Here is a 14,302-nt window from a genome sequence, read left to right as displayed (position 1 = left end):
CCATCCCTGGGAGTGCTCAAGGCCAGGTTGAATGGGCCTTTGAGTAAACTGGTCTAGTGGAAGGTGTTCCTGTCCATTGCAGCAGGATTAGAACTAGATGATCTTTAAAGTCCCTTCCAACTCAAACCATTCTCTGATTCTATGTTGTTAGACATAAAATGTCCAGAATGTTATCATTATTTTCTACATCTCACACCACAGAAAATGTAAGTTACATTCTTTCATCTCTGAAATTCTACCTTAAAGTATTGGACATATTTGAATTCAGTTCTTCAGAAAAATGGATTTACTCTTTCATCAACACCAAACTCCTACAAGCTTCCAGTTCTCCAACAGAATTTAAAACAAGAATCCAATACAACAGCTGTTTAACATGGCAGAAAATGCAATATTTTGTTTTGAGATTTAATTTATATCAAAAGCATCTTTGCAAAACATTTCAATATAACAAACATTTATTGGAGTTCGAACAACTCTCACATGCTTTTAGAAAATTGAGTCAAGCACAAGAATCTTTTTTCTTTTTTTTCTGACAAAAAGTAGGGGAAATAATTAAACTTGTGGTTAGACAAATCTGTTCAATTACACCATATGTGCCATACTCCATAATTTTACAGGAACTTTGATGGACAGATAACCATGCAGCATGATTTACATACTTAAAATGAAGATCTTTGAAAGTAAAGTGAGTTTCCACTATTCCTGTAGTTTTCACTCTAGTCCTGAGAACGTCCTGTTGAGTTGGAATGTAGCTGGTTTGTGCTATCCTGTCCAAGTCATTCAAGTAACTAAAGGTAAAAATAAACACTGCTTTCAGTTATTCATGAAACAGCAACAAAATAATTACAAAGAATTACAGAAGTTCTAAGTCCATTCATTACACTGTGCTTGAATTTTATAAAATAGCTTTCTGAGACACAAGACACAGTATTCTATTCAAATTTCCAAGTTTTTTCAAAATAAACTTTTGAGATACAAACAACATTTCATCCTAGATGAAAGAAACTTATGCAATTTATTCCACTACAAGGAATCATTCTTTAGAAGTTCAAAAATGCCAATGTTATTGGCACTAATTATAATATCTTCACCTTTGCAACCTACTGAACTGCAGGTTACTTTGAACCATAAACAAAGCCCAAAAATCACTCTATTTGATAACAGATATGAAAAGAATAATTCAGTGTTTTGGCCAGAATTAATCTAAGAAAATGACTAATATATAACAATTAACTTCCTATTGAGAATTCCTAATTGCACTTATTTTTTACAGTTAGTATGCTTTCATTGCCAAAATCCTTGCAATGTATGCCAAGTCCAGTGTTTCCATAAAACTATGACTCTTACTGGTACTTTTCCCATAGGAAATTAGAGAAGGCATTGTGTTCTATTTTCTATGTAACAAGAAGTTAACAATTTTACAAATACATTTATATGGCAAGAACAACCGTTTTTTTTTATGAAACTTGAGTCACAGTCGTCTAAAATAACAGAATAGAACAGGAGGTTACCACAGGTGAGTATGTGAATCTCCAAATAAAGCCCTCCATATGGAAAAAGGTTTATACAACTGAGAAATGACTTCAAGCACCACAAAATACTTCAGAATCATATAATATTGCACTACAAGGCAGTATCACTACTATTGCCACTCTTTACCATCTTATACCTCCTTCAGTGGACTTTTCCTTGACTGACTTAACATTACTTACTGCCGTACCATCTTCTTTTTGCCCTCCTAGTTGCTTAATATTTTATTTTTTTACTGAAGTACCCAAGCATAAAAGATACATTCTAATTGTGTTTTGTATCACCACATTCCCAATAGAGACCCTTAATCAGCAATGAAAACATAGCAATGTTGAAATAGGAAAAAACCCTATTATGAAACAAAGTAGTATCCTTGGTGATACAGATACAGATCATGTCATCACATTTTTTGGACCCATACAGACACTAAAAAGCTACTTTAGTCATGCTTTTGTAATAGAAAACCTTTAAAAGCAGCTTCAATCAATTTCTGTCTTCTTTAAGGGAGTGAAACATATGGTCAGAACACAGCAAGTTGATGATTACAATACACCTTTTCCTTTCCAACCTCAAAGCTTTGCTGCAGCATTTTTACCCAAGCAGACACTATCTCTGTCCAGATACTTCTGTGGTTTCCATCGCTGTGGGAGCAGAATTTGTCAAAAGATGACACCTCATACTGCTTTAGCTACTAGTAAGAAGGCAAAGAGAATCTTGTCTGTCCCACTGTACTTACTAGGCAGCAGAGTCATTGAGCTGGTACTCTCGAGACCTGTTGAAACAGGCTTGAACCCCAGTGTCTTTCCACAGTCTCTTGATAACTCCTGCAAGCTCTGAAGTCATAAATCCTTCTTCTGCTGCTCCAGCCAACACAAAGAGCTGACGAGCATCATCCTTTAGGATGTAAACACAGCATGAAGAGAGAAATATTGAGAAACACAACAGAAGTATTATCACCTAAGAACTAGATTCAGCAAATTCATTACTTCATCTGCTAAATGTGAATGCAACACATTCATATGTGTTTTGCAAACAAAAAAATGTAGAAGAAAATTTGAGTGTTTCTCACTGGATAATAACTCCCACATATTTCAACAACAGAAAAAGACTAGTAAATCTAATTTATCATTAGATGACAAAACTTCTAGTCTGTTTACAACTTGAATGAGGTTTTTATAAACAGGAGTAGTAACATACTTTGTGCTCAAACCTAAAGTTAACCATATTTGCTCATAAAATACCACATACTGGATAAAATTGTTATAATACAGACTAGAGCCTTCAGAAGAGTAGATGCATATTGAACAACTGAAGAAAACACATTAATTGCCTGATTTTAATTAACTACACAACTTTGAAAAATGACAAATAGTCACTTCTTCTCAAATAATGCATCAGGAATTAGACAAACACTGCTAAAAACCTTTCCAGATAAATCAGCTACAAATATTCATTGCCTTCATTATTCTACAGAGATCAGGTTCTCTTGGAAATGCACTATCAAGCAAACATCAAGACTTTCAAGAGCAAATCCTGGATTTTAAAACTATATATAATAACTGGTTTTGAGAGTGAGATGTAAATCCAACATTCCCTTTTTATCAGCAGTTGACCAGCAACATCCAATTTTGACTGAGCAACAAAACTTAGTATCTTAGTTTCTAAAGTATTTGTATTCTATTTAGACCTGTAAGGCACCAAAGGAAAGACAGCAAATGGGTATAGGGAAGATCCACATTAGCACTCTCCTGTGGGTAGCTGCTTGACCTTGGTTATAAGCAGAACATGATCCAATGTCAAGGTACATCAGCCAGAAAAATCAGTTTGTAACTGCTACCCACAGCATGTACTGTTTGTCCAGTAATTAAAAGAGAGAAAACAATGGATCTGGAAAGGAGGATGGAAAAAAGGGAGACTCAGACATGTCAGCTGAGAACTGAAAGTGTTTCAAGAAAGAGGGGGATTTAAAAAGGCAACATATAAGGTCATTCTCACAAAACAGTAAGTGAAGACACATATGCAAATCTGAAGAAAAATCTGTCACTTTGCTGTTCCAACACTAAGCTGCAGAGAAAAAAAAAATTCAGGGTAAGCACAGAAAGTAGTGATTGTTCTAAAGATACTGTCCACTGTAGACTTAAATAATCAAGGATTGTGTGAGCAAACAGGGAAATTGTTTACAGATGGATTGGGTAATACTGAATTTCAGAGGTTGAAGATGAAAGGCCTGCAGTTCAGTGAATTCAAGCCAAGCTTAAAGGGATTTAAACATATATATATATATACACACATTTGTAGGTATGCATATGGAGAACAGGTTGTTTACATATAATTGAAAGTGTCTTTTGAAAGCTAGAGTAGGTGGAAATCTAAAAATATTTGTCAAACGAAACTACTAATTACTATACATACACAGGACAAATTGTGGACAAATAATAAAAATTTAATAGATTGCACTAATAATTACATAAGCACAGAGCTGTAAAGATCAAAGGGTTGGATATTCAGATTACAGGGGCTTTAATTTGAACACTATGCCTGCATAAAAGAAACCAGAATGACAGTTCTGGTCCTGAATACTGTTTGTGGATGCAAATGCAAGGACCCACAACTCACAAAAGCAGCAAATCTTTAAGACAATATACTAAGACACACGATGGAAACAGCTTAGAAGCTGACAGTTCTGTCACAAAAGATGATATTTTATACCTAAGATGGTCTGACTTTCATGTATCATGCTCTCAAACAGGTGAGTAAGAAAGGGAAGGCAGAGCAAGAGGACTGATATCAGCCTTTTAAAAGGCCAAACATTAAAATGAAAAATGGTCTGTTACCCCATCTTCCTTTTGCTAAAATGGCAACTACCACAGATCCCACAAGTGAGGATGCATGCAATAATCAAGTCCTACTTTCATTATTAATCAATGCCAGATACTTTCCTTTAGTCATACTGAAATAGGGCAGCTTCCACACAGGTGTTACGTTTTTAACCAGACTTCATACCTAATGTAATGTAAAAACTAATTTAACCATCTCTCCAATTAGTGCAAATCTTACATTCAGAAAGTGGTCTACAGCCCTTTGAAGCACTTCCCTAAATGCTTCTCAAAACACAGTTTCTACTTAAACTGTCCTGTAGCACAGAGGAAGATACATCAGATTTACAACTGACCTGCCCGTGTTACCTGTGCTCCCTTGATTCAATAACTTGAAAAAAGAGAATGTTCAACTCACTGCTCTACCATTAGTGTTGTGACAGAAATAAGAGTATGTGATTTTTCAAAGAAACCTTAACCCGTTTAAAGTAAAACCTCAGAAATTCACTTAATTTAAGAAAAATGTAACAGTTTACACCAGGAAATACAATTTTGAGCTATTTTTTCTGTAAAACACGAAATTAAAACAAAATTGAAAATAACTGTGGTATGAACATACTATTACTAGCATCTAATGCTAATGTTCCATAGCAATGTTTCTTTGGGGAAAAAAAAAAATTTGGACCACCAAGACCTGACTCAGTACAAAGCGATGGACAGCTATTTTAAGATTGTTCCTGACAAGTTTGCCTCATCATTTATACAGCTCTCTGTAGTCAAGAAACTCAGATGACTTAAAACTGACATCATATAGGACATAGCCCTCAAAATCTTCTTGTTAGTCATTTTATCTGCTAACACCTAAATTTACTCCTCCTCCGTTTTCTCTTACTACGCATTTAGTAACACAAGTCTACCATCTGCCTCTTTCCAGCATTAACTGCCAGACTCCAAAGAGCACTGAGCAAACACTCAACTAACAAGGAGTGAAATACCATCAGTGCTCTGCAAAACTTTGGTCTTGAGGGCAGACTACAGCAAACATGAGAGCAAATGTAGAGAGGAATAACCAGAGAAATTGAAACTTTTACTAGTTATGCTAACAACTGAAGAGACAGGTAGAATTAACATGTGTACATAAAATAATGGCTATACTCAGCAGTCAGATTTAGACTTCAGATACAACTTTGTGACTCACTATACATAATTTTACAAATGTCTTCCCTATGACAACCATACATACTGCATTTCACAAGGTTACTGAATGAATACTGTCTAACATTTATAAACTGCTTTCAAACAACCAATAAAATCTTGAAGACTGCCAAGAATGAAGAATCTACATACTGTTTCTTACTTTCAAAAGCTCTTCTCTCCTCCCAAACTGCAATTCCACCTTAAAGTGATTGAAAGGACTTATGACAAAATATTCCTCTGGCTACCTTACACATGCTTATGAACACGTTCATGAACAACAAAATCCTTCCTCCATCTTTCCTGTGAGACAGCCACAATGTGGCAAGTTCTGGCTTCAAAACCAGTATTGGTGAGCATTTCGCACTGTGACTGATTTCTGTGAGTAGGAGATAAAAGCATACATCCTGAATTCAAGCATAACTGCTCAGACTAACAACTCTAGGGATCAACTTCAGCACTGCAAAACAGACTGTAAAGAGTCTTGTAAAGAGAGGACAAGCAAAAACAAGTAAACTGAGCATTTTAAAGAGATATTCCAAACATCTCCCTGCATGACCAAATGTGCACATGATTAAGTTCACCACAGGTAAGAGCACAGGATTAGGACTGGAGATGCCAATGGGTGAGACGGTAAATAAACTCACAGCTTTGCACGTGAGACAATTGAACAAAGACAGAAAAGGTACAGAAAAGCTTAGGAAAAGGCCTCATTTCTTGGGAAAAATCCCAGGACTAGTATAATGAAAAACATGGGATCCCAGCAGAAGGTACATGCCCATGTCTCTTTGAGCAAAATAAAGTCCTCAACACTGGAAATCAGTACAAAACAGGATCCAGCTCAGAGGCTGGCAATGTTTCAGGCACTGCTATGTCTATGACCTAATAGAGAAGTGCAGGCACTACAGTGCAGAAGTAGCTAGATGCCTCCCTATTTAAGCTGTATTTTTTAAAATGTGTAACTTAAATGACCTACCTAAAAGCTCACATGTCCACACAAATAGAGACATGGCTGTGGACTCCCTAGGATTCAGATGTTTAGTTCTCCAAATTTAGACAGAATTCAGAAAATAGTACCTAAACCAAATAGTTGCTATGAATCAACCCAGTTCTGACTGCTCCGCAGGTCACCTTGCCATGTAAAGACTAAAGGCATTTAGTTATAAAACACTATCTCACAAAGATTTCTGAAGGAAATAGTATGGGTATTTCAGCTGTCTGTGTACTTCAATACTCACAGCCCTGATTGGATCACCGAAGTCTATCTTCAACCTCCCCATTGCTCTAATGATAGCAATAATGGACTGAATGGTGTTACTGTAGACAACAGCTTTGTACTGTTTACACTCTTCTTCTGAATAACCAGCTTCGTGGATAATCCTACAGAAGAAAAAAATAATAAATTCTCTATTCAAATTTAAAAATATTTCTCTGTTACAGTACTTTACCACACTTACTTCATTTGCTTGACAATTGTGCTTTTCCCCGATTCACCAGCTCCTGAAAAATAAATGAGTGAAAATTCAACATTAGGCTTTTACTAATCTTTGAAAATATATTTTGATTCTACACTTCATGTATCTAACCAATATACAAACCTTCAACAGGTAAAAGAACATGTTACAAACTGATTTTTAATATAAAAATGCATCTTCAGCTGGAAATTGCAAAATCAAACTATTTTAAGAACAAATCTCAGTTCTAAAAAGTCTTTTCTTTTTACAAAAGTGAGGATGATCTTTAAACACAGTCTGCTGGTGTTTCTAAAGCGAACAGATGATAAGTTGCTCAGCTTCAAAGAGATCTAAAGCTTGATTCCTTTAACTTCCTTTTAAATCAAAACCTAACCAAAACCCAGTGTTCACACTATATTAGTGGTCTTCCATGCTGCAAATGAACCCCTTAAAGTTTTTCAAGGCTTTAGTCCTTGCAACCCTCTTTTGACCCTTGCATGAATAAACCAACAGTCAGCCTACTTGTTGTTAGAACAGATGGCATGAGGTTTGCCAGTCAACCTGATATCATTTTAAGTGCTTAACAACAAAACAAACAAACAAAAAAGCTATGTTAAAATACAAAGCTTAGAAAAACACTATCTCTGTCAACAGACGGGAAAAACCATAGTTTTTGCTGTCTCAACAATCTATCTCTAGGCTGCCTCTTACTCTAAAAAATACATGGAACTCTTACAGCTGCTGCCTAATCCCTTTAGACAGCATGCTCCAGTTGGTCTGTAACTTGTCCTGAATTCTCCCTCTCAACATTTGCCTTTCTCAATATAGCTTTGCAGAAGTGAATATAATTTTCATAAAGTCTACAGCCATTTCTAATGCAAAGAGATCACCCACTGTCCAATTCCAACATAACCAAACAAAACTCCGACCACATAAAGGCACTGATAAAGGCTGTACTCACTCGTCTCCAAAAAAGAGAAAGAACCTGATGCATGACAATCAAACTCATCTTGGACAAAATAAAAGTTTTGGAGAAGTGCCAACACAGGTTTACAAACAGCACTTAGCAAGTTTTCATGAGGAAACAGGGAGTTTTGGGGCTGAAAGACACTAACAGATGTAATTTACTTTGACTCTAACAAGGCTTCCAATGCCACCTTCCATGGCAGCCCTTGTACCAAGATGGAAAAGTACCAACTTAGAGGTGTCTGAAAATCTGCTTACTGCTGGTGTAAATGGTTCAAAAATCTAACTGGAAGGCATACAGGCAGTCTCCAAGAAACAATACTGGGCGAATACAGTTTAGCATCTCCACCAATGACCTGAAAGTAAAAGTAGAATGCACTGGCATCAAGTTTGCAGCTGACAAGAGCCTGGGAGGTCAGGAAGTGGTTTGCCAGTGCTAGAGAACAGAGATGCTATTCAGAAGGTCCTCAATATGCTAGAGGACTGGGCTGAGCAATCTCATGACAGTGAGCACAGACAATTGTGAAGTCCTGCAAGTGGCATAGAATAACACACCCAACACACCAGATTTAGAACTAATGGGTTAGGAAAACTGTGGGGCTCAAGAAACTGAAGAGTCAGCAGTGGGGCCTTGTGGTGGCAAAGGTGAATCACATTCTAGGCTGGTGCATTGGGTCACTCTGGAACAAAGCCAACTCTATTCACAGCAGCCCTTACTTACAGTGCTGCATTTTGGGTTTGATAGCTGAAAAATGCATACACAGCATCAAGGAATTTTTCTTTTTCAACCATGTCCCCACCCCTAGTGAGTAGACCAGGTGTGGACAACACCTTGAGAATGAACAGTCAGGACAGCTGACCAAAGTCAACCAAAGGGATATTCCATACAACATGATACCATGCTCAGCAGTAAAAACTCAGGGAAGGGAGGAAGAGGGGTAGTCATTTGCTGCTATAGTGTTTGTCTGAGCCTTTTTTTTGTTGTAACCTTTGGAAATGAAGGGTCTGGGACACAATTCATATAAGGAGCAGCTGAGGGAACTGGGGCAGATTTAGCCTGCAGAACAAGAGGCCCAGGGGAGACCTCAACACTGCAACTACTTTAAAAAAGGTTTTTAGCCAGGAGGGGTCAGTCTTCTCACAGGTAGTAAGTGATAGGACAATAGTAAATGGCCTCAGGATGCACCAAGAGAGGTTAAGACTGGCTATTGGGAAAAATGCCTTCACCAAAAGCATTGTCAAGCTTTGAAACAGGCTGCCCAGGGAAGTGGTGGAGTCACTACACCTGGAGGTATCTAAAAACTCTCAATCTGGCACATGGGGACATGGTTTAGTAGTGGGCTTGGCAGTGCTGAGTTAATGGCTGGACACAATGACATTATACACTTTTTCCAAACTAAACAATTCTATCATTCTTTCCACACAACCATTATGCATGCCAAGGCCCTGGTTTCCAGGAAGTAGCTAAACACGTCTCCCAGTGAGAAGGAAGGAATTAATTATTCTCTTTGCTTTGCTAGTATGTGCAAGCTGTGACTTTCCCTATGAAAACATCATCTTGATCCATGAGTCTTCTTGCCTTCCTTCTATTTTCTCTTTATCCTAAAGGAGAGGAGAGTGTGGGTGTTTGGGTTGAATGTGGCCAACAGCTTCCACTGCTGCAGTGGCAAAAGTGCAGACAAGTCAAAGGATGCTGTTCTTCCCCAGCAGACAGAATTCATTATGCTGTATCCACGTACTGTATATAATTCTCCCTCCCCAGCACTCAGTAAATGAGAGACAAAATGCAGTAAAGGCCACTTAGTTGCTTAGAGAGCACATGACATTTGAGGAAAAGCTACAAGGAACAGGGCATTTTAATCCTAGAAAGACTGGTGTGGGGAGAAGAAGGTGGGATGTCTGTAAGTTTCTGTCCATCCCATAACACCCACTTAAGACAGCTTAAAGCAGAAGTAAACTTGTCAGACCTACACAACAAAGAGATGTGAAGCAATTAACCTCTGGCACAGCCAATTTCAGAGAGCTCTAAGGGAATAAGGTGCAGGGAACCTATTCCATGTACTGCACATAGAGAAAGTAGAAACAGCCTTGGAGATCTTCAAGATTAAACTGGACAAGGCTCTGAGCAACCTTATCTATTTTGATGTTAGTCTGGCTTTGAGCCAAGGGCTAAACTAAATGACTTCTAAGAGGTTTCTCCCAACTTAAGTATTTAATTTCTGTAGAAGAGAGTATTGCTATACTTAAATACTGTAAAGTGATGCTTTTAGGACATTCCTCTTATTAAACCAAATACGTAGCTTAAGGACAGGCTCAGCCCAATTTAAGACTGTGTCAAAAGCTGTCCCACCTCCTCCCCAGCACTGCTACTGATGTGGTTACTCTTCTCTTTCTCCAACACCACAGAATGAGTGCTGGCACCAAGAGGAGACACTGAGCTCAGAGGAATAGAGCTAAGGAGTAGAGCAGGCCTGTCAGCATCAATTTGGATTGCTCAATACCATCTTTAGCTCATGGCAAAGCAAAATGACTTCATTTTTTATAAATCCGCAAGTTTTTTTAGAAAGCAGCAATAGTTCTCAAGTGTCTGAGTGGCCATGGAATTACATTAATATAAACAAAAACCAGACACCAGTACAAAAGTCAATTGTTAATTTGGTTTATAAATGCTTCAGGTGTTTAAATAACAATCTGCAAATAGCCAATTATGCATTAAGCACAAATAGGTGACAAAAGTTTAAAGATTAGCTTTATTAATAAAATTACTATAATCTGCTTTAGATTAATATTTTTATTCAAATAATTTGAAGATTGTATATTCCCTGCACTCAGCAGCAATTCTGGAGATATTAAGAAATACACTACAGCATTTAACTTACATAACCTCATAAAAGGTTCTGTTAAAAATTTACCACATTTGACTAACCAAAAATGCCAGTGTCAGGGCTAGTTATGGTGTAAAAAATTAATTATTTTTGTCATATGCCTTGTACTCCACTCTTTGAGGCAGACATGCATGTTTCTCTATGGTGCTGGAATTCAGATGTACCAAATACCTACAATTATCATAAAAGCAGTCTCAGTAAGGTAACTACAAATTCCCATAATATACATAAAGAAGAATTAAGTCATTTATTACAGAGTACCTAATATCAGCAGTGAGGTCCTGGAAGGTGCATTGCCCTATGTCATTAAACGGAAAACAGAAATGGTTGTGCTTGGTTTGGGTTTTTCCTTTAACTGCATGCTGAAATGACTGCAGCATTCCTAATAATCTTTGAAAAGTAGATGGGAAAATTTCACTTTACTCATTGTCCCATACTCAAAGGAAATTCTTTATTTTTGCACTCCTGAATGCAGAGCTCTGCCAGGTTTTCTGACAGATACACTTTGTAAGCTCTTCTCCTTTATCTCAGCATAAATAAGCTGCTCATACAGCAAAATGAGAACTAACTCTGCTTTAGAAAGTTTTAGAAGCAAGCAGTATTAAATATTACATGTGACAGCTGCATATAACATTTCAGAGCTAGCTATATGGTCACAACCAAACACTACCTAAATTTAGACAGACTTGATTGTATATTCCTCAATCATCTAGCAAACATGCTATTTATTGCTTGCTATTTAAGTGTGATACTTTATTTCAGATCACTACTGTCAATAATTTGAGCAGTCTTACTGGCTCTATTACTATTTATTTATAACAAAAATATTATTAAAAAGACATAACAGTTCTGCTTAGACTAGAAGAACAGCAGCAGGTATCTTCTTAATTTAAAAGAGTAGTGGGTATTTTTTGTTTGTGTCTAAGTTAACTGTTAGGTCATTGCATTAATTGAAGCTTTAATAACTGATTAGTCCTTTCTTCCCTTTGCACACTTTAGGTCCTCCATGTGCTCCTCAAAAAGAGTGCAACACAATCTATAAAAATTTAATTTAAAGTAAAGAATTTTAAAACTTCTGTTCACATAGTTGTGTAAGAATATAACTTGAATTAAATCTAATATTCTTCCTACACCTACTTGCCAGAAAGCAGGTAGATCCTTAAGCTTCATTATGCATACTGTGCATTATTCCCAAATTATGGGAAGCAAAGCACATTTTCACCATGGATTATACTATAGTCTGAAGGATCTTCTGCATCAAAGTTTAATACTCAGGTTCTACTGTCACATGCCATTATTTCCCAGCTAGTATGTGCTATGGAAAGCAGTTATTTACCTGGATCCAGCATGAATTCTGACATCACTCCATGAATTTAAAGCCAGCACATAAACCCATCCTGTGACTAACATATCTCACCACCTGCAGCATGTGGTGAAGCTGATGCTCAGCTAAATAAGAGGGACTAAGATCATATTATGATTTTTCTTTCAAAGCCAGCTCTCTACTTTGGAAATGGAAAAAAAAAAGTCAAAGCACCTTCATGTTCAAAAAAACCCAAAACCCTAAACAATCAAAAAACCATTTAACAATCAAAAAGCCGTTGAGATAGGTATCAATGAATCTTCCCCTTGAATGTACTAAGTATGACAAGCAGAATTCAAATACATATAAGAAACAGTTAAAGCAGTATTTGATTCTCCAAGTTGTGATTTGGTGAAATATAGGAAAAAAAATTTAAAAAATTTAAAAGGCTGAGTTGGACTCAATCTTAAAGTTCTTTTCCTTAAGAAAAGTGTGTTTTTATCACCCTATGACTCATTACTATGAAACTGTAGCAAACTCCATCTTAGATTTAATATTCTTTCCAAATGGAGCAAATCTGTTTAAAATGAATTGAAGCATTTAATAATTTGATTAACAGGTAAGCAAAAAATGTTACTTTAAACTACTTAGAATGTCTCATGATTTATTATCCCACACACTGCCTACATAGCAAGCATTCCAGAACTACAGATTTCTGGAACAAATGTTTTATGCATTCAAGTACCAACACCACTGCTTGGAAGGGCTGAGATCTTAATAGTAAGATTTCTTACTTGTGACATATTTGCTAATTGGTTAGTGAAGAAACCAATCAAATACCAAAGCAAAAAGCAAGGCAAACTTCAAGTTCAGAATATCCCTCTTAGGACTGAATCAACTGTCAAGTACAACTATTTCTAAAAGAAATATAAATATACTCCTTGTAAGACTAACATGGAAAAAAATGCAGACTAAGTTAAAATAACTTAGGCTTTAGATAAAAGCTAAAGAGGAAAAAAACTGGGCCAGTTTTGAAATAACACCAAGTAAGTCAGACTGAGGAATAGAACCCACAAGAAAGTAGAACAGCCTTGCAGATTGCCAGAAGAGAGTTCAAGTATGGAAAAGAGTAATTAATTTAAAGCTTTCAAGAGATGCTTGCCAGCTTTTCAGCCTGTAGAATAGGACACTTAGATCAGATTAACTTAAGCATAAAGGCACATGTGAAATTTAAGGTAAAATACATGGACTTGTAAATTTTTGAATTCAGGTACTGTAAAGTTCTCCTCACAACTTTCCTATCCTATTCTGTCTGACACTTGAATTTCACAGCAGAAAGCTAAATGGTGACTGTTTCTCAGCTGCCACTGGTCACACCACAAGCTAAACACCCAGTGATTTCTACTCTTTCTGATTACAGGGTCAGCATTACAAAAACACATAGCTTTGTAACTTGGAAGTATAATCTCTTAAATTTATCACCTCATGACACATTATCAGACATGAGATCAAAATTAGAATGCAAGCTGCTAATCAGTGTTACTATACTCAAAATGCACCAATGCTAGTACAAGAAACCCACAGTGGAAACTTTGCACATTCTGGAGAGTGACCACCAAATGAAACATTCTCTGAAACCCAAGCTCTCCTTTATCTGTCAGAATTATCTTATTTTTTCCACTCCTCCTTTTTGAAGCCACTCAATAGCAACAGTTATCTACCACCATCTGGTATTTTTATTCTGGGGCAGCTTCTGGCCTGGGCAGTTTATGCCTCTTTTCCCCTTCCCAACTGTTTTCACACAGTCGACCAAAGGTAGACAGTTCTCATTAGTTCTAAGGTGGTATTAGTCTTGGAATTTCCACAGCTACTGGAATTTGAACATGCCAGGAATCTTTCAATGAATTAAGAATCTGTATGATTAGTATTTGGCAAAAAAAATTTCAGTAAATTAGCCATATAGTATTACTGTGAATCCCAGATTACATCACTGATTAAAACCAGAATAGCAACAGATTCTAAAATTATGGCAGTGACTCAGATAAAAGATGTGAGATAATTCTCAAGGTTTCAGTAGCTGCATGCTTAGTCCTACAGAAGCAGTATCATTTACACCCATACACCACTGTCACTTTTGTAAATACCCTAACAAAT

General features: G+C 36.7%; 1 protein-coding gene across 1 annotated transcript in view; it reads right to left on the bottom strand.

Moving 5' to 3' along the window:
- GNAI1 (G protein subunit alpha i1) overlaps positions 1–14,302 on the bottom strand; it is a 31,865-nt gene that overhangs the window by 5,548 nt on the left and 12,015 nt on the right. Inside the window, exons 2-5 of the mRNA XM_079303196.1 lie at positions 6,998–7,040; positions 6,779–6,920; positions 2,267–2,424; positions 660–788 (exon numbers count right to left, since the gene is read on the bottom strand). Of these exons, the coding sequence (XP_079159322.1) occupies positions 660–788; positions 2,267–2,424; positions 6,779–6,920; positions 6,998–7,040 (472 nt within the window). The remainder of the gene's footprint in view (positions 1–659; positions 789–2,266; positions 2,425–6,778; positions 6,921–6,997; positions 7,041–14,302) is intronic.

The sequence above is a fragment of the Erithacus rubecula genome, assembly GCF_903797595.1.
Source record: "Erithacus rubecula genome assembly, chromosome: 4".
Lineage (NCBI taxonomy): Eukaryota > Metazoa > Chordata > Aves > Passeriformes > Muscicapidae > Erithacus > Erithacus rubecula.
This window is presented reverse-complemented; position numbering and strand designations above follow the sequence as displayed.